Below are 21,770 nucleotides of genomic sequence, written 5' to 3' on the forward strand. Positions count from 1 at the left end.
ATTGGATAACCAAAACAGAAACTTTGAGGAAAATGGGAGGGAGTTCCTCAAATTCACAGAAAGAAACAATGATAAAGGATATTGGACAGTGGTGGCTCCTTCTCCTGGCAAGGAAGATGGGGAAAAAGTCCACTTGTAAAGAAGGAATTGAACTGAATTTAAAACATGCTCTAATGGGCTTTGGTCATATCTGTACAATGTTGTGCTGGGAAACTTGAGGACAAGGCCAGAAGAGGCACACAGTGGAAAATGACTGACCAGCTCAGAAACACTTGCAACATTCAGACTACAATGATCATGTTCATACAGTGAACTTCCTGAGGATAGAAACTAAGTCTCTCCTTTCCTAATGCCTCAGTAGTACAAGTGCTCTATAGAAAGGTGTGGTTGTACAGAAATATTGTTCACTATTCTATGTATTAACAGATTGAGGTTTTCAGATTTATTTATTTTTAATTGAAGGATAATTGCTTTACTATATTGTGTTGGTTTCTACCATACATCAACTTGAATCAGCCACAGCAGACTGAGATTTTTTTTAATGTAAATCATTAATAGGCTCATTCTTCCAGCCTAAATGGAATATAGTCACAAACTTAGAATCTGTTCACATGTAGTTAGAGCAAAATATTCATCAACCTTAGGTGTGATTTTTTTTTTTTTTTTGCAGAAAGTAAGGTTGTTTTTCATAACAATAACCAAAAGTCACTGGCAAATTGCAAAGAGAAAACTTGTTACCTTAAGCATGTATGTATTGGCTACAAATAAGTGTGTATTTGATTGTAGTAATTCTTACAGTGATATCAGAATATTTGGTTAACCAATCCCCTCCCCCCCATTCTCTGACCTGGTAAAATGACATCACACGTCTATGCAGTACAGCTAATCCTAAAGTTTCCAATATTTATACAGGTAAATCCTAAGGCTTTTGTGAAACTTTTTACTCTTTTTTTTAATCTACCCTTGCTTCAGTGTATCTACTGAGGAAACTACTCATTATTTTAAAACACCTTTAACAACATCTCTATTCAGTTGGAGATCCCCAATACCCTCTTGATCTATGTGTTCTATTGAACATTCATAGCTCCCCAAAGTTAGTACTTGTAATTCAGTAATTTGAATATAACATATTTAAGTACTGAGATGTTTCAGCAAATTACTGTTATCACAGTACAATATATGAAATCAAAACTGGACATTAAGATGCTTAATAGAGAATTTGTTTATTCTCTTCTGAGAGCAGTAATGTAGTCCTTCAGGAGGAGATTTTCTCCACCCATAATCCTGAAGGCAGTATTTGGAGGGTAAGGCACTTCTTTTGGAAAATCAAAAGAACAGGAATAGTTCCTCAGGCTTCAGGCCAAGTTAGACCTCCTTCCAGGGCCTGATGGGCAATAGACCACTTTATGATAACACGAGCACTTTATAATCTGCTTCCCATGATGAGCCTCTTTTCCTCTTTGGGAATTTAGCACAGATGTTTAGGTTGCTGATTCTGAGGGGCTGAATAGGAAGGGCAGCCATTCATTCAGCACATACTTCTTTTCTCCTTAAGATCACATAAAATGTGTTACTTAACATCAAGAAACTGGGGTCTGAGACCATGGGGTGGTCCTTTTTGTAGACCACCTAGCTTTTTTTTTTTTTTTTGCCCACTAGGAGCCAAGCTAAATAGAGAAGAAATGAAGGAGCAGGTAGAAGCTTCTACTGCAGTCACAATCATTTCTTACCTCAATGGAGGACTTTTGTAATTTTGAAAGGGTGTCCCATGAATGTTAGTTCAGTTGTTTCACAAAACAGCTTCACATGCTTTTCTCAGGCCAGTTCATATAAAAAGTGAATCATCCCATCCTTATTCCTAATCCAAAATAGATCTTCTATCTAGGTATTATCTAGGATGAACAGAGGTAGTCATTGTCTCAAGAGCATGGTGACTGCATGGACACTTTGCTCTCTTTACTAAAAACCACTCAGTTCATTAAACATTTATTGGCCATCTACTATGTGCCAAGTGCTGCTCTGAATGCTTGTGGTTCCGAGATGAATAAAACAAATCCTGGCCTTAAGAAGCTTATGATCTGTCACCACTCAATTATACTGCAGGAAGCTAAGGAAGTATGGAAGAGGAAAATTTAGCCAGGTTTGGGATTTAGAGAAGACTGCCTGCATTTTGGAAAAGGAAATGGCAACCCACTCCAGCATTCTTGCCTGGAGATCTCATGGATAGAGGAGCCTTCTGGGCTATAGTCCATAGGGTCACAAAGAGTTGGACATGACTGAAGTGACTTAGCAGCAGGAGCAGCAGCCTGAGTTTTAGGCCAAAGGATTGTTATCATCAGGCTCATTAAAGAACTCACTTCCAATCACTGACTGCTGCTGCTGCTGCTGCTAAGTTGCTTCAGTCACGTCCGATTCTGTGTGACCCCATAGATGGCAGCCCACCAGGCTCTTCTTTCCCTGGGATTCTCCAAGCAAGAATACTGGACTGGGCTACCATTCCTTCTCCAATGCATGAATGCATGCTAAGTTGCTTCAGTCGTGTCTGACTCTGTGCAACCCCATGGACAGCAGCCCACCAGGCTCCTCTGTCCACGAGATTCTCCAGGCAAGAATGCTGGAGTGGATTGCTATTTCCTTCTCCACCAATCACTGACACAGGACTGCAAAGTTTGAGCTTATAGAGAGTCAATGGTTAGCTGTTGTCTCTGGCTGACTGCTGCCTCGGTGCATCCTTCCAGGAATTTGGTGGGAGACCTGAGGCTACCATTGGTCAGCAGTGCCAGCAGACAGGAGTGAGGCCAAGCTGGAACCTGTTACCTCTGTCTATCCACCACTGTTGTTGTTTAGTCACTAAGTCATGTCTGACTCTTTGTGACCCCTTGGACTGCAGCACGCCAGGCTGCCCTGTCCTTCACCAGCTCCTGGAGTTTGCTCAGACTCATGTCCATTGAGCTGGTGATGCCATCCAAATATCTCATCCTCTGTGTCTTCCAGGAAAAACCAGCAGAATAATGACTGCAGCTTCATTTCTGCTTTCCAAATCTCCCCAAAGTTCCTCTAACTTGGAATCATATACATAAAGAGATTCTGGGAAACGTATTTCTCAGGCTGGCAGAGCATAATTCATCACAAGGACTAAAACAAGCGAAAGAAAAGAGCAGCCAGATATTTGTGTAAGAATAGGACAAGTTTGGTCACGTGACGTAGGGAGATGAAACTGCAGAGATGTTGGGAGTGAACTGGGAGCACCTTCTGTGCCTATTAAAGGCTGAATTTCACCCATTAGGTGAGGGGGAGGCATTGAAATAGATTGAAATTTCCAATACTAGATTTTAACTGTTTCCTCCCCATCATATTATGCTTTGGTTTTAATATACATAGGAATGAAAGGATGCAAATTAGAGACAATTCAGTATAAGTATTATGTATAATACCACCTTTCCAGGATTATTGCTGAGCTAGGAAGTGGCTACATATAAGCTGTGTTAGCTGCTCCTGTCTCTCTTTACACAATAGTCAAAATAATCCATGTGGACTCTTGAATGGCCTTTGGGATACCAGATGTGGCTTGTTTAGAAGAAGGAGATGGAAGAAAAGATGTAAAACTAGGAGCTGGTATTCCTGAACAGTCTGTTTTGTGGTCTCGGTTCAGGAGAAATTGTAGGATCTACTTCATGGAAATACTTGTCCCTAAATCTGTATTGACTAGGAAAAGCTTATTTTTTTCTAATGTGCATTGTTTAAGAGGTGAGTGTATTCATATGATGTTAATAGTTGAACCTCCAATTCGGAGGACAAATGGATTGTGCATCTTCTTGTGCTTGTCTTTTACGTCTTAGTCCATCACCTTAAAACCACGCACAAGGCAAGTTTCTGACAGTCAACACTGGGTGTGTCCCTGACTTTGCAGAGAAGGGGGAGGTACATGCCAAATTCCTTTCTTTCTTTTTGGACTTCCCACCTTGTCCTACAGGCCCTGCTGCTAGATATAATCCATTGAATTCTATCATTTTTGTGACATCAGTTTAATTTGCACTGTGGAATGATTTCTCCAAGGCTGTAAAGAGACATTCCATCCTCTGGATGTTTGGTACCAAGAAACAGAAATAGCAGAGTATGATTTAACATGTTATTTTCCTCGATATTGTTTCTGTGATATACAGACATATGAGTCTAATTATAGATAGTCTTATCAATGGGGAAACAAAGGGAGGAAGAGGATCGGTGATGACCTAGAAAGTGGCAGAACAGGAATCTAACTTTTCTATGTCCAGGTGAACTGTTTCACCTTCTGTGATTTCTTTAACCAGCACAAAATGGAGAGCTTAAAAAGAATCCATGATGAATCCAATGTAGGAGTCACAAACCAAAGGGCTTATGATCAATTATTCTCAATTATTTCTCATGCTGGGAGAAAAATACATAATCTTAAAGCAGAAGGGATATACAGAACATACTTAAAGTAAAATTAAGGCAAATGTAAATCCAGTCTCTTTAAATTTCATCTCTAATTAATTAGCAGGATAAATGATCCTATATTGAGAAGGAGCCTTAAACTACTGAGACTTGTGAACTGTGCAAAGTAGGTCCCTGGGTACTCCTTCAGTACTAATTTGTTTCACATGCTGAAATAGAGGAGCAGCTTCTATTTGGAGTATAAAACCATTACCTGCTTGTACATCTGCCATCTTTGCTAAAGGAAGTGAATGCTATGTACCTTATGTCACCTGCTAAAAGAAGAACTCCTTTCCATGAAGTGATTCTGACTCTTCTGTAAGTAGCTTAAAAGCTCAGAATACAATTTTATTAGACTTTGTTTAAAATTTCACAGACTGGTGACTACAAGATAGATAAAATGCTTTTTTTATTTGTGACACTTCCCCCAGGATGTGTAAACATTGTGTTATCTTCAGAATTTGTGTAGCACGTGAAACTAAAATAGGGCAATTCTATTCATTTAATTATTTGTATGCTGAATTCTTTTCCTGAGGAGAGTTGACATGTAAGTCAACAAGCTTACTCTTTGCAGGGAAGGGATGGAGACACAGATGTTGAGAACAGACTTGCAGATGTAGCAGGGGATGGTGAGGATGGAACAAACTGAGAAAGTATCATTGACATGTATCCACTATCATAACCAGTGGGAGGTTGCTGTATACCACAGGGAGCCCAGCCTGGTGCTCTATGATGACCTAGAGGGGCAGGAAGGTGAGAGGTATAAGGGAGCTTCAAGAGGGACGGAGTTATAGTTATGACTGATTTGCGGTGTTGTACAGCAGAAACCAATGCAAAATTTGATATTTGGCAAAACTAATACAATTATGTAAAGTTTAAAAAAAAATAAAAAAATAAAAATAAAAAATCATTCACAAAAAAAAAATTGTAAAGCAATTACCCTCCAATTAAAAATAAATAATAAATTAAATGGGATATATTTTAGTAATAAAAAATTCAGTCTTGCAATCTGAGACAACATTGATGGACCTTGAGGGCATTATGCTAAGTGAAATAAATCAGAGAAAAATAAATACTGTGTGATCTCACTTATATGTAGAATTTAAAAAAACAAGCTCATAGATACAGAGAACAGATTGGAAGTTGCCAGAGACTGGGATTGAGTGAATGGGTGAAGGGTGTCAAAACATTCAAACATCCATTTATAAAATAATTAAGTCATGGAGATGATGACTGAAGTTAATATTACTGTACTACATATTTGAAAGTTGCTAAGAGAGTAGATCTTAAAAGTTTTCATCATAAGAAAAATTCTGTAACTATGTGCAATGTTGAATGCTAACTAAACTTAGTGTGCAGATCATTTCATAATATAAATATATAAAAATATCAAAACATTATGTTGTTCTTGAAACTAAGTTAAGGTTACATGTCATTATGTGTGTGTTAGTTGCTCAAGCATACTTGACTCTTTGTGACCCCATGGACTGCAGCCCACCAGTCTCCTCTGTCCACGGGATTTTCAGGCAAAGATACTGGAGTGGTTTGTCATTTCCTTTTCCAGGGGATCTTCCTGACCCAGGGGATCAAACCTGGGTCTCCTGCAGTGCAGGAGATTCTTTACTGACTGAGCAACCAGGGAAGTCCCATATGTCATTATACCTCAATATAAATAAATAAATTAAAAACAGCTTACTCAGTTGATTTTATTGACAGTTTATTAAATTCTTAGAAGGAGGAGCCAGAAGTTACATCTTCCCAAATAATGATTTATTAGCAAGAATTAATTCTTCCCTGGTTCAGACTCAAAAATAATTTTATTTTTTCCCCAGTTTTATTTAGATATAATTGACCTACAGTGCTGTATAAGTTGAAGTACTGTATAATTTTAAAATTTCTCCTTGTGAGGAGAACTCTTAGGCTTTGCTCTCCTAAGAATTTCCATGTATAACATACAGCAGTGTTAATTACATTTATCATGTTGTATTTTATATCCCAGGTACTTATTCATCTTATAACTGAAAGTTTGTATCTTTTTGACTATTTGCATCCAATTCTCCCTCATCATTTTAATCTCACTTTACATTTGACAGCAGGTATGTTTTCAAAATGGAAGAGACACCTCTCAATAATTTTATACTCCCTACTGTGGTATAATTAACTTTTTATTTGAGGAAATATGTACTTACATCCTTCTTCTCTATCCTTAAGGATATTCTCTCTGGTAGTTTTAAAAGTGCTTAGTCAGAAAAACCAGGGCTAACAGAAGTAACTCTTCTGGAACCTTGAGTCCCATGCTGTATTTGATTTTCAAGGCACAGTTGATTCAAATCTTCCTTTAGTTCTTCCTGCAGATCTCACTTTCTAGTCGTTTATTAGATAAATTTTGTTGTCGTTGCTGTTGTTGGGGACAGGCAACTCTTCCCAGAAAGAGAAGAGGAGGAGAAACCATAAATGAGTGTGGTCCTCGACCAAGATGCTGAAGAACGCCCCAAGACTTTCTGCTACCAGGTGAATGGGTCTTGCCCCAGGACAGTCCATCCCCTGGGCATCCAGCTGGCCATCTACCTGTCCTGTGCAGCAGGCGTGCTGATTACAGTCCTAGGAAATTTGTTTGTGGTGTTCGCTGTGTCCTACTTCAAAGCACTTCACACTCCCACCAATTTCTTGCTGCTTTCCCTGGCCCTGGCTGACATGTTTCTGGGTCTGCTGGTGCTGCCCTTCAGTACCATCCGCTCCGTGGAGAGCTGCTGGTTCTTTGGAGACTCTCTCTGCCACTTGCATACCTACCTGGACACCCTCTTCTGCCTCACCTCCATCTTCCATCTCTGTTTCATTTCTATTGACCGCCACTGCGCTATCTGTGAGCCCCTACTCTATCCCTCTAAGTTCACGGTCAGGGTGGCTCTCAGGTATATCCTGGCAGGCTGGGGGCTGCCAGCAACTTACACCGCCTTCTTGCTCTACACAGACATGGCAGAGAGAGGGCTCCACCTGTGGCTGGAAAAGATGCCCTGTGTGGGCAGTTGCCAGCTGCTTTTCAATAAGTTTTGGGGCTGGCTAAACTTCCCTGTGTTCTTTTTCCCCTGCTTCATCATGATCAGCTTATATGTGAAGATCTTTGTGGTTGCAACCAGGCAGGCTCAGCAGATCAACAACTTAAGCAAAAGCCTGGCTGGAGCTGCCAAACGTGAAAGAAAAGCTGCCAAGACCCTGGGCATTGCCGTGGGTGTGTACCTTTTGTGCTGGCTTCCCTTCACTGTCGACACGATGGTTGACAGTCTCCTTAACTTCATCACACCACCACTGGTCTTCGACACATTTATCTGGCTTGCTTATTTCAACTCGGCCTGCAACCCCATCATCTATGTCTTTTCCTACCGGTGGTTCAGGAAGGCGCTGAAACTTCTCCTGAGTTGGGAGATTTTCTTGCCACGGACTTCCACAATTGATTTGTACCAAGATTGACTGAATGCAGGCTTGTTGTTTTTCAGCCACTAAGTCATGTCTGACTCTTTGTGACCCCATGAACTGCAGCACCCCAGGCTTCCCTGTCCTCTACTATCTCTCAGAGTTTGCTCAAACTCATGTCCATTGAGTCAGTGATGCTATCTAACCATCTAGGGATAGGGTTTTGCAAAAAGCACGAGTGGAACAGTGAAGGTGAGCTGTGTGGTGTTGGCAGTTTGTGGGCAGGCTTCCAGGGCAGCATGGTTTGAGCAGTGGGGAAAAAGACAAACTTCTTATTCTGGGAAGAGATACAGCATTCTTCTCCTTCGATGTTTCTACAGAATGTAGGGAAAGGAGAAAGTGCCATCCTCTAAATGTTTATTGGATATTTCAAAACTCTGTGCAAATATTAATCTCCTCATTTATTACTTCCTTGGAGACAACTAAGATGCAGAAGTGAAGGGAAAGAAATACAGAGGGCAGTTTTCTGAGCTCCTGTCCTGATGCTGCAACCTGGCAGCGCCAGGTCAGGCTATTTTGACAATATCTTACCCCTCTCCTCACGAGTTTCTCCATCAGAAAAAATTAAGGGTTTATACTCTTTGCTCTCTAAGATGTCCTTAAGTTCTAATAATTGAGCTTTGTATAACTGAACTTTGGGAAAGATTGTTTGCATCCTAATTTCGCATCACTTTTCATAATCATGGTCAAGTGTTCAGACTGTCTCTTTTTAAAAATGGTCCCTTTAAAAATGCTGTCTCCTTGGAACCGAGTTGCTAAACAGGTTAATGATAAGCCAGGTTTGTTTCAATGTCTGTCTCAATGCTCATTGAGTAAATGTATTATATTCTTGAAGGAATGTTTTCTTCTTTTTTCTTTAATAATTGAAAAATGAAAATGTGTGGCATATTTGTAAAGTGATGATGCTCCACATCTCACCATTTTAATATTTTCTCCTTTTAAAAAGTCATACAAGTTAGACCTATTTTTCCAGAGACACTGGTATGTGGATTTTTTTCAGAAAAATAAGTTATTTATGCCACATGCTTGCTCAGAAATGAATCATTCTTTACAGGAGCTATTATTAGGAAGGATGTGTCTTTTATGTTCATATTGTTTCTGTTTTCTTCCTAAATATTTCCCTAAAGGTCTCTAGTCAGTCTAATTCCATATTTCTTAGTGACTTTTTCAGATTAATAATTATGTACTTGGAAAACTATTTGTAAATTAATTTTAAGTGTCTGGTGTACAGATATATAGATGATATTATAGATGCAGATGCAGACATAGACATAGCAATCAATAAATAAAGAAACAAAAGTCATATTTTGGCAATGAAGTTAGCTAAAATGGATTTCTTTCTTTTAATTTTTGATGGAAGGATAGCTCTTACTGATCCCACTTTTTCATAATTAAAAAATACATTTGTTGTAAAAATATTTTCCAATATATTTTTAATGTTTTTAATTTTATTTTTTAACAGCAAAAACATTTTGTATTGAGGTATAGCCAATTATTGTATTAACAATATTAATAATAATGTATTAACAGCATTATATTAACAGTGTTGTGATAGTTTCAGGTGAACAGTGAAGGAACTCAGCTATACATATACATGTATCCATTCTCCCCAAAATCCCCTTCCCATCCAGGCTGGCAAATAACAATGAACAGAGTTCCATGTGCTATACAATAGGTTTTTGTTGGTTATCCATTTAAACTATAGCAGTGTTCATGTACACACTTCTATATTCAATGTATTTTTTAACACTTAATACTTCTTTGAAAGTAATTATTCTTTCTTTTGCATTTAACTCAAGCATTATGAGATAAATTACAAATGAATTACAAATTCAAATTATCTTAGTACTACAGTTTTGAAACTTTAAGGAGCTTGGAACACTGTGTCTTAGATGTAACAATAAATATAATTTGCAAAGTATGTCAGTCATTATTTTTAAAAACACATTTCCTCTTCCCTTCCTAGAATACATCCATACCCATTCCCAATCCATTAGGTATGGTGCTGTCTGTCCTGAAAGTAAGAATACTTAGCAGCTTCACAAGGTGGAACTCTACAAGTCAATCACACCCACACAGCAGGAAATGATTCTGCTTTTGTATGAACCTGACCATTATTTTTCCTCTAAATATCTCTCAATTTAATTACCTTGTTTTCTTACAATTTAATCAAATCAGGTTATAGCTCATCCCAGCAGGTAGCATCTGAGAATATAGAAAACACATGAATGTATATGTGCTCAGTCGCTTCAGTCACGTCTATTTGCAACCTCATGGACTGTAGCCTGCCAGGCTCTTCTATCCATGGAATTCTCCAGGCAAAAATACTGGAGTGGGTTGCTGGGCCCTCCTAAAGGGAATCTTTCCAACCCAGGGATCGAACCCAGGTCTCCCTCATTGAAGTCAGATTCTTTACTGCTGAGCCACCTGGGAAGCCCATGAATGTATATGTGTATGAGTATAAACATGAAACTTATATGTCTTATACATGATCAAAGGTTTTGAGCAGGGCAATTTCCATAGCAAGATCCCCTTTGTATTGCTTCTGAATAGCTCTGTTCTGTAAAGTTAGTTCTGCAGAAGGCATTGGGAACCAAAAGGTCACACAAACAGTGGCCTACAAAGTGTGTGAAAGAAGCTGGTCCTTCCCCCACAGACATTTACAGTTTGCAAGGATTTCCTCTGCAACTCTGATGGCTGAAAATTTGGAATTGTAGGGAAAGGTTTTGAGAATCAAAGAGAAGGAATACATCATCCTCAGTCTTGGCCCTTGGCACCTATCACAGGATGGCACTGAGACTTTGTCTTCTCTACTTCCACCTCTATTTCATGCTTCTTTCTCACTGCAGTCTCCCCTGTTCCCTAATCCCTGGGAAGTAGCAAATGTTCCGGGTCCACTGATGTTAGGCTTGGCCATATATGTTATGATAATTAAAATATGGGTTAATGTGGTGTTCAGTTCAGTTCAGTCGCTCAGTCATGTCTGCCTATTTGCGACCCCATGGACTGCAGCACGCCAGTTTTCCCTGTCCGTCACCAACTCCCAGAGCTTATTCAAACTTATGTCCGTAGAGTCGGTGATACCATGCAACCATCTCATCCTCTGTCGTCCCCTTCTCCTCCTGCCTTCAATCTTTCCCAACATCAGGGTCTTTTCAAATGAGTCAATTCTTCATATCAGGTGGCCAAAGTATTGGAGTTTCAGCTTCAGCATCAGTCCTTCCAACGAATATTCAGGACTGATTTCCTTTTGGATGGACTGATTGGGTTCAAATTTTGATACATACACTTAAGAACATGAAAAAAACAAGGTAAATAACAGAATAAAAAAGCAGTACCAACTGAGACAGTACCAATTAGCCGAGACAGTGATTTTTCTAAGGAAGTCATTTTAAAGCTGAGGCTGAAGAATGAGAAAGAACCTGTGAAAATCCGAGGAAAGAGTGATGCAGGCAGATGAGAGTCTGTGCTAAGGCTCTGTGGCTTCCTGCTGGGGTAATGAGGGCATAGGTGTAGAAGCTCAGAGCATGGAGGCTCAGAACATAGAATCTGGAGCTAAATGGCTTAGATACAAATGCCCAAGGTCATCATTTACTAGAAGTGTAACCTTAGGCAAGTTATTAGCTTCTCAGTTTATCAGTTTTTTCATTTTTAAAATAAGGATAATAATACTTTTGACTTCATTTTTTTTTGCACATAACCATTTTATGACTTAATACATGTAAACCAAACCACTTATATATACTGTTTGCTGCTTGCTACCATCATAATGATGGTTGCATTAAAGTAACATGTCTTGCACACCTTAATCTATTCTCTGTGAGTCACAGAAGATACTTGTGGGTGTGTCTGGAATATCCATCATGTTTTAGGATGCACACATCTGTATGCCTACTGATTAAAAGTTGTAAGCCAAGGGCTGTGACTCAAATTCTAAGAAAACTGGTGTGAAGATAGATGTACAGTAGGCTTTCTGAAGTTATATTCAGTTCAGAAATTACAAGTGACAGTGATGAGAGAATTTGAAAAAGAACTTCAGAATATTTCCACATTTCTGGACATGCACAGGGTAATTATCAAGAGACTAAGAGAGAAGGAGAGATGGAAGAAGGAAGATAAAAAAAAAACAGAAAACTGACCGAGTACTCTGACATAACTAAAATCTTGGAGTCCTGGCTGAAGACATTAAAAAGGAAGGGGTTTCAAAAGGAGAACTAGACCCCCTGATAAGTCTATAATTTCTTTAAAAGTGTTTAAAAATTAAAAGTGTTTAAAAATTTAAAAGAAAAATAATTTCTTTAAAAATCTTCCCACAGATAGAGGGAAAATTGATTATGATACTTTAGCTCTGAAATCTAAAAAAGCCAAAGCAAGATACTACATCATGAGCCATACATGGATGGTCTGAAGCACATACAGACAGGGTCACCAGATTCACAGATCTCGAGTGGATTATTGTTATTCAAGCTTAGGGTAATGTGAACATTTTTTTTCCCATTATGAGAAATGTCCATCTCTCACCAGATAGAATATACAAAGACATCCCAATGTGCTCACATGGAAACCAGGTCATCTGCTTAGCATCCTGGAATGCTGATGCAATTATGCGAGAAAAAGAGTGGGGAAAAAAATGAGTGCTATTGTTGCATTTAGTAAAATAATCACAAAATTCTAACTTGATAATATGGTGAATTATATCAATTGATTAGATGGGGAAACAGTGGAAACAGTGTCAGACTTTATGTTTGGGGGCTCCAAAATCACTGCAGATGGTGATTGCAGCCATGAAATTAAAAGACGCTTACTCCTTGGAAGGAAAGTTATGACAACCTAGATAGCATATTAAAAAGCAGAGACATTACTTTGTCAACAAAGGTCCGTCTAGTCAAGGCTATGGTTTTTCCAGTGGTCATGTATGGATTTGGACTGTGAGAGTTGGACTGTAAGGAAGGCTGAGCGCAGAAGAATTAATGCTTTTTGCCAGGAGCCAGCACGGGAGTTCCCACCCATGACAAAGGTCATGCGGAGAGGCCTGACATGCAAAGGCGAGTCAGGACTCGAGGGCCCCCCTGGATCTGCCTGAGCGTCTACCCCAAAACCAGAATCTGTCTGTTTTACTATTTTACGACTTTCACCAACTCCTCTGACATTAATGGGGAGCTATCCATGATCACCTTTCTCTGAAGGAAATCAACTTAGACCTCTAGTTAAGTAGCCTCCTGGGCATATTAGGAGTGTTTCAATGCAAACCCCTCAGATGGCTCTCTAACTTGCCTGACAGGTTTACCCGGACTCATACAGCTACACATACGATTGTTTACAGCTTCCCAACCTTGAGAGGCATGGGAAGCTTAAGATATTCAAATAGTATAGAGCCTCTTGGAGAGTTAGAAATTGTTAGAATAGAACTAGTAGAAGATTTCATTGTTGAGCCAATGCTTGCTGCCAAGTTTCCATATCCCCTGTATTGTGTCCTTGGGAATATATTAATTAATATAGTTGGTATATAGAAAAAATAAGTAGTGGCCTTGGTGCTAACAACTTTAGACCCTTAAGGTAATAAATTCTTTCTTTGTTGTAAACCCATTGCACCTCTGCCCTATAGGAATGAAACTTTATCTAACACCTTCAGAGGATGGCGCCAAACTTTAAAGTAATTCCTCTTAGAGAAAATAAGTCTTATGGTTGACAAAACTTTATCAGAGTCATAAAATGTTAACAAGCCTTCTGGCCAGAAGATGATGTAAATCACGTAAACCATTTGTATACAATAAGTGCAGAAAAGAAAGCCTGGTCTCGATAAGGATAAAAGACTGCTGACTTTGCATGATTTTACACCCCCTATTATCCTCTATGCACAACTTAAGGTATATAAGCTCTCTTTGAAAATAAAGCTATGGACCTTGCTCAAAGCTCGGTCTCCCCGTGTCATTCTTTCTTGCTTCCTTTTCTCTCCTTTTCTTCCCTGTTCTTCCTTCAGGACAAATAATTGGAGCGCGGGGGCCCTCTGAGACCACTTATTTGCACGGGCTTCTAAGACCCACTCGAGATGGTGCCTAAGGTGGGGCACCTTCCGCTATTTGAGAGGGCACCTGCAGCCTCCATGGTCAGTGCAAACCTGGTGTCACAGGTTTTATTGGCTTTCCGCGTAAACCAGTTATATTGAACCTCTGATCTTTCTCCTTTTATCTATCCTTTTAATCACCAATGCCGTCCTCCTGAGGGAATCCCTGGATCCAACTGGGGTTGGACCCTGGTAGCTTTTGAACTGTGGTGTTGGAGAAGACTCTTGAGAGTCCCTTGGACTGAAAGGAGATCCAACCAGTCCATTCTAAAGGAGATCAGTCCTGGGTGTTCTTTGGAAGGACTGATGCTGAAGCTGAAACTCCAGTACTTTGGCCACTTCATGCGAAGAGTTGACTCACTGCAAAAGACTCTGATGCTGGTAGGGATTGGGGGCAGGAGGAGAAGGGGATGACAGAATATGAGATGGCTGGATGGCATCACCAACTCAAAGGACACGAGTTTGGGTGGACTCTGGGAGTTAGTGATGGACAGGGAAGCCTGGCATGCTGCAATTCATGGGGTCTCAAAGAGTCGGACATGACTGAGCGACTGAACTGAACTGAACTGAACTGAATGTTAACACAATTTCCATTCTTGGCATTGATTGAATCAAATGTATCATCTTTTTATATGTTGATATATTTGGTTTACAAACATTCTGTTTAGAATATTTGCATCTTTGTATATGAGTGAGATATCCTCTCATTTTCATTTTTCATGTGATCCCTGGTGTGAGGTCATTCTACATCACATAATGCATTTTAACTGGAGATTATTAAATATAAGTTTCTTCTCTCTGTTCACACCTTGCACTACAGGGACTTCACTGTACATATTTTGATATGGGCTTTGGGTGCTTTATTGACTATGCCAAAGCCTTTGACCATGTGGATCACAATAAACTGTGGAAAGTTCTGAAAGAAATGGGAATACCAGACCACCTTATCTGCCTCTTGAGAAACCTATATGCAGGTCAGGAAGCAACAGTTAGATCTGGACGTGGAACAATAGACTGGTTTCAAATAGGAAAAGGAGTACATCAAGGCTGTATGTTGTCACCCTGCTTATTTAACTTCTATGCAGAGTACATCATGAGAAATGCTGGGCTGGAAGAAGCACAAGCTGGAATCAAGATTGCTGAAAGAAATATCAATAACCTCAGATATGCAGATGACACCACCCATATGGCAGAAAGTGAAGAGGAACTAAGAAGCCTCTTGATGAAAGTGAAAGAGGAGAGTGAAAAAGTTGGCTTAAAGCTCAATATTCAGAAAACTAAGATCATGGCATCTGGTCCCATCACTTCATGGCAAACAGATAGGGAAACATTGGAAAGAGTGTCACACTTTATTTTGTGGGGCTCCAAAATCACTGCAGATGGTGATTGTAGCCATGAAATTAAAAGACGCTTACTCCTTGGAAGGAAAGTTATGACCAACCTAGATAGCATATTAAAAAGCAGAGACATTACTTTGTCAACAAAGGTCCGTCTAGTCATGGCTATAGCTTTTCCTGTGGTCATGTTTGGATGTGAGAGTTGGACTGTGAAGAAAGCTGAGCGCTGAAAAATTAATGCTTTTGAACTGTGGTATTGGAGAAGACTCTTGAGAGTCCCTTGGACTGCAAGGAGATCCAACCAGTCCATTCTGAAGGAGATCAACCCTGGGTGTTCTTTGAAAGGACTGATGTTGAAGCTGAAACTCCAATACTTTGGCCACTTCATGCGAAGAGTTGACTCATTGGAAAAGACTCTGATGCTGGGACGGATTGTGGGCAGGAGGAGAAGGGGACGACAGAAGATGAGATGGCTGGATGGCATCACTGACTCGATGGACATGAGTTTGAATGAACTCCAGAAGTTGGTGATGGACAGGGAGGCCTGGTGTGCTGTGATTCATGGGGTCGCAAAGAGTCGGACATGACTGAGCGACTGAATTGAAGTGAACTTAGGTGTTTCCTGGGGGTTTTTGTCATTAACTCCTCAGACATTCTTGAGGGGTTGGGGGTAGTAAAGGTAACTAATAAATAACAAATCACATGTATCTCACTAACTTTGACAATGAGGAATAAATCCAATATCCAGTTCAGGAAAAAATTTTTTCATAAATTACAAGGCAAGACATTTATTGTGGCAAAAGCAAATTTGCCACAGATTTGCTTAAATTCTTATTGGATATGGAAAGTTGTTTTCAACTATATTCTAAAGAATAAAAATAAAATAGTAATTATTAATAGTAGTATTTATTGAGAACTTAACTTGCATATATTATTATTTTATATGTTCTGAGCTTAAAATTAAAATAGATATATGACAGGGCATTATGATAATACCTGATAGCTGTAACATGGGTATTTAGTTAAGAGACTCCTCTCTCTTCAGAAGATAGAAAACTGCTCTATTTTATGTGATTGAAAAGGGCAGAACATCTCCAGGTGTTTACATGCTATTAACAGCAGCATTATGAATAGCAGTTCATCCACCCCTGCAGCTGTGCAGCTCTGCTACAAGCACCTGAATGGATCCTGTGTGAAAACCTCCTGCTGCTGCTGCTGCTGCTAAGTCGTGTCAGTCATGTACGACTCTGTACGACCCCATAGACGGCAGCCCAACAGGGTCCTCTGTCCCTGGGATTCTCCAGGCAAAAATACTGGAGTGGGTTGCCATTTCCTTATCCAATCACTTCTCCAAAGTGAAAAGTGATAGTGAAGTCATTCAGTCGTGTCTGACTCTTCGTCACCCCATGGACTGCAGCCTACTGGGCTCCTCCGTCCATGGGATTTGCCAGGCGAGAGTACTGGAGTGGGTTGCCATTGCCTTCTCCGAAAACCCCCTACTCACCTGCATCCCGGGTGATTCTCTACTTGGTGTTTGGGCTGTCCTGGCCATGTTTGGAAACCTCCTGGTGATGACTGCCATCCTTCATTTCAAGCAGCTTCACTCACCAACTAGTTTTCTCATCACCTCTCTGGCCTATGCAGACTTTCTGGTGGGAGTGACCGTGATGCCCTTCAGCATGGTCGTGGAGAGCTGCTGGTACTTTGGAGCCCGATTTTATGCCCTCACAGTTCCTGTGATGTGGCATTTTGTTACTCTTCTCTCTTCCGCTTGTGCTTCATCTCCATTGACAGGTACGTTGCTGTTACTGACCCCCTGGTCTATCCCACCAAGTTCATGGTGTCTGTGTCAGGGGAATGCATCAGCATCTCCTGGATCCTGCCCATTGGGTACAGTGGACCTGTGTTCTTCACAGGTGTTCACGAGAACAGGATAAAGGAATTAGTAAGTGCCCTCAGCTGCACTGGAAATTGTCAGCTTGTTATAAATCAATTTTGGATTTTGATAGACTATTATTTTTGTATCTACTTTTGTTATGATAATTCTGTATAGTAATATATTTCTTGTGGCTAGACAACAGGCTATAAAGATTGAACATATTCCTAGCAAAGTAGAAGGATTATCAGGCATATACAAAACCAGAGTGACTAAGAGAGAGAGAAAAGCTGCTAAAACTCCAAGTATAGCATTTTTGGTGATACCATTTTTGATCTCATGGTTACTGTATATGATTGATTCATTTATTGATTTTTTGGGGGGGTTTATAACACCTTCATATGTTTATGAGCAATTTTGCTGGTTTGTTTATTATAATTCTGCTCTAAATCCTTTGATTTATGCTTTATTTTACTCTTGGTTTAGGAAAGCAATAAAAGTTATCGTAACAGGCCAAGTGTTAACAGACAGCTCATCAACCATAAACTTATTTTCTAAAGAGAGCTAATTTTCAAACCTAGGAATTTAATGATTTATTTGGAATTTCTCAGTACCTGTGGCATGCAATACATTGCATAAAATTGTTCCATTCAGTTGGGGAGGAGAAACGATACCTCAATTTCAGCAGCATCACCTTCATGCTCTTACTTTTTTGATGAGTGAACATTTTTAATCATTTGACAGAAATATATTCAATAAAAATATTTGACACAAGTTGATATTTTCTAGTTTCCTCAAATCTGCATGCTTCCTTGCTTCGTTGTTAATGATTTTCCTTTTCTGGGCCTCTCTTTCAGGCTGACCTTTGCTTCACTTTCTTTTTTTTTTAAATTAATTAATTAATTTATTTATTTTTACTTTGCAATATTGTATTAGTTTTGCCATACATCAACATGCATCTGCCACGGGTTACACATGTTCCCCATCCTGAACCCCCCTCCCACCTCCCTCCCTGTACCATCCCTCTGGGTCATCCCAGTGCACCAGCCCCAAGCTTCCTGTATCCTGCATCGAACCTGGACTGGCGATTCGTTTCTTATATGATATTATACATGTTTTAATGCCATTCTCCCAAATCATCCCCTCCTCCCTTTCCCAAAGAGTCCAAAAGACTGTTCTATACATCTGTGTCTCTTTTGCTGTCTCACATACAGGGTTGTCATTATCAACTTTCTAAATTCCATATATATGCATTATATATAATACCAAAACACTGTATTGGTGTTTTTCTTCCTTCACTCTCAAAAGTTTCTTAGTTCCAGGTCCCATGAACGTCTTGTATTCCCAGTCTTTTTTTCTGAACTCAGTTAACTTTGTTCCCATTTTCAGAGGCTTGTATCTTGGAGAAAGGTCTTTTGGTCCTTGAGTGAAGTCAGGGACCTGAACAGCTCCCTGAGTCATATACATCAGCCATTTCGGACTCAGGGCTGGACTTATATAATTTGGGGATTTCTGTAAATGTGGGAATAGCCATGAGCAGGTGGTGCTATTTCTGCAACAGTGATTGTCTTTCCATATTTGACCTGTGATGTTATTCCGTATTTGACCTGATTCTATTCTCTTGATACTTGTTTCTCGTTATATTTTGTTTCTCTATTGTTTCTTTCTTTTTTTTTTTAATTTTGCTAAAATAATACTTTTAGTTTGGTTTTTTTCCTCTTTTGGCTTCTTAACCATGGAAAGACAAAATATGCATTTGGCAGGGTAGGCTCAATATTATTAAGATGTACAATCCTTCAATGTTAGGGAACTATAGCAATTCAAAATTTAGAGGCTTTGCAGCTATTTGCAAAGCATCTAAATTCATAAATCATTGTGGTTGTTGTTGTTCAGGCACTAAGTCACGTCCAACTCTTTGCAACCCCATGGACTACAGCACACCAGGCTTCCCTGTCCTTCACCATCTTCTGGAGTTTGCTCAAACCTATGATCCATGGAGTCAGTGATGCCATCCAACCATATCATCCTCTGTCACCCCCTCTCCTCCTGCCCTCAATCTTTTCCAGCATCAGGGTCTTTTCTAATGAGTTAGAAAACCATACATGATGTAATTAAATGGGGAAATGAGAAAATTTACTGTCCCGATCAAATATTCCAGTACCCCTCTTCATAATTGTTTTAAAGACTCAATTTTATAACAATGAACACTGCTTGTTTTTTTTTTTCTTTTTTGACAAGATGGTTTTAAGTTTTATAAAAAATAAAGGCATAAGATGGCCAAAACAATTTTGGAAAAGACAAAAAAGTAAAAGGTTTACACAACTTTGCTTTAAGACTTAAGGTAAAGTTTCAGTCAAGACAAAAGGGTATTGACCTAAATATAGAAATAGAGATCAACAGAATAGAAGAGAATCTAGAAATAAATCCACACACATATGGTTGATTGATTTTTGATATGAACAAACATGGATCACTGGAGAAAGATAGTGGTTTCAAGAAACGCTGCTGGAATTACTGAATATCCTTATAGTACTACTCATTCTCCTAATAAACCTCAGACCCCTCCTCATAACATATTTAAAATTAATATTATGTGAGTCATAAAACGCTAGCAGTAAAATTATAAAGATTCTAGAAGAAGCATAGAAGAAAATAGTTGTGACTGCGTTAGATTATTTTCTTAGGCAAGGGGAAAAAAAAAAAAACACTAGCCATTAGAAAAATAGTAAGTTGGACTTCATTAAAAATAAAATCTTCTATTCTTCAAAAGACACTCTCAGGAAACTATTCAGGAAACTAAAGTCAAATATTCAGTCAAATATTTAGAAGATACATGCCAAAGGAACTCGTACCCAGTGAACTCAATAATAAGAAATTTTAGAACTCAAGTAAAAAATGGGAAAAATTTTTTAATGGACATGTCACCAAAAGTGGATACATTAATGGCCAATAATAACATGAACAGGTTTTCAATACCACCATTCATTAAATTAAAAGCATGAGATGTGACTATACACCATCTAGAATGGTTAAATTTAAAAACATGTCAATAGCAAGTGTTGAGGAAGACTTGAAGCATTTAGAACACTCATAAATTGCTGGTGGGAGTATAAAATGCTACGGTTACTTTAGAAGATAGTTTGTATTTTCTTGTACAGTTAAACATATATTTTCCATTAGGGCCAGCAATTTACCCAAAAGAAATGAAACACATGTCTATGCAGACAATTATATATGAGTGTTCTTAGCAACACCTAATAACAGCCCTAATGTGAACAAGAGTCCAAATGAATATCAAAATATATATGAATAAAACAATTGTGGTATGTTCCCACAATAGATCACTCTTTATCAGATAATTGGGAAAGCATTCCTTATGTACCAAATAAATGGATGAATATTGCACAGACAGTGAACTGAGGTGTTGGAAACAGTCTATTCTATACCTTGATTGCAGGGGTGGTTACATGGGTGGATACAGTTACCATAATTCCACAACCTGTTCACTTTAAAAGTGTGAAAATTTCAAATATAAACTACACCTCAGATTTAGAAAGCTGATTTGGTAAAATGACCAGAAGTCACTCATCAGAAAAAATTTTTTTCAAGTCTAAGTTGAGTTCTGTTCTAGAGCTCTAAGAGGAGAATTTGTCAATGGTAAAATTCATAGTATAATATAGGAATATTCACATTCCAAAAATACATTTTTCATATTATTTTCTTTAATATATTCCCAACAGTTCCCATTTAGAAACAACAAAATTCCTCCCTCTCCAAAATAAAAACCTTAGCAGGAACTGCCTTTAAGATGTACTTACTCTTCCTTCATGTATTTCTATGAGGAAACGTTTTGGATTCTCCACGTTCAGTTTTCCAAATCAATTATTAAAACTAAACCTGAAACAGTCTAGATTTTAGTATAATTCTGTACTTAATCTCTTTACCCAAACTAGAACTGTAAGAGCTTAACAACTTCTCTGAAAGACTTTTAGTGACAAATGGGAATCAACAACCAGTGGTCCTTACAAAATGAAAATTGAGTCACCCATAATTAGTAAGAATAAACAATATGGCTTTCAAATCTTGAGCAAGTTTTTAAGGAGACTATTCCCATTTCTATTTCATGAAAAGGTCAAATGTCATCAGAAAATTAGTAGGGCATAAAATTATTTTTAGCATAAACACAATCATGATTTAAAATTTCCTTTATTTCTACACCTTCCACTATGGGGATACAATCTTAAGTGTTTTGGGTATTGGAATCATTTGGCTCCTTTCCTGAGGGGATAGAGTGTTTGGGGCATTATCCTTGTTCTGATAAATTAGGAAAAGGGTCCTATAAAATGTAGCATTTGAACAAGCATCATATAACAGCTTCTTGAAGATCAGCACTTCTCAGACATGAAGTACCAGGTAATGCAAAGGAATACTTTTTTTTAATTTAAATAATTTAATGATTTAAGTTAACTGTTAATGCATTCATAAGTGAATTATTTTACAAGACATGAATCACTTTCTAAACATGAAAGTAAGGATTTGGGGACTTCCCTAGTGGTCCAGTGTTTAA

The 21,770-nt window shown here is 38.7% G+C and overlaps 1 protein-coding gene and 1 pseudogene across 1 annotated transcript; both read left to right on the forward strand.

Annotated features, from left to right (window-relative positions):
* Positions 1-6,909: 6,909 nt before the first annotated feature.
* Positions 6,910-7,923, forward strand: TAAR5 (trace amine associated receptor 5). The gene has a single exon (XM_006059311.3). It carries the CDS (start codon positions 6,910-6,912, stop codon positions 7,921-7,923), a length of 1,014 nt encoding a protein of 337 aa, XP_006059373.2.
* An 8,530-nt stretch (positions 7,924-16,453) lies between these two features.
* Positions 16,454-17,771, forward strand: LOC102389547 (annotated as a pseudogene).
* The last annotated feature ends 3,999 nt before the right edge of the window (positions 17,772-21,770 follow it).

Source organism: Bubalus bubalis, chromosome 10, assembly GCF_019923935.1.
Source record: "Bubalus bubalis isolate 160015118507 breed Murrah chromosome 10, NDDB_SH_1, whole genome shotgun sequence".
In the NCBI taxonomy this organism is placed as follows: Eukaryota; Metazoa; Chordata; class Mammalia; order Artiodactyla; family Bovidae; genus Bubalus; species Bubalus bubalis.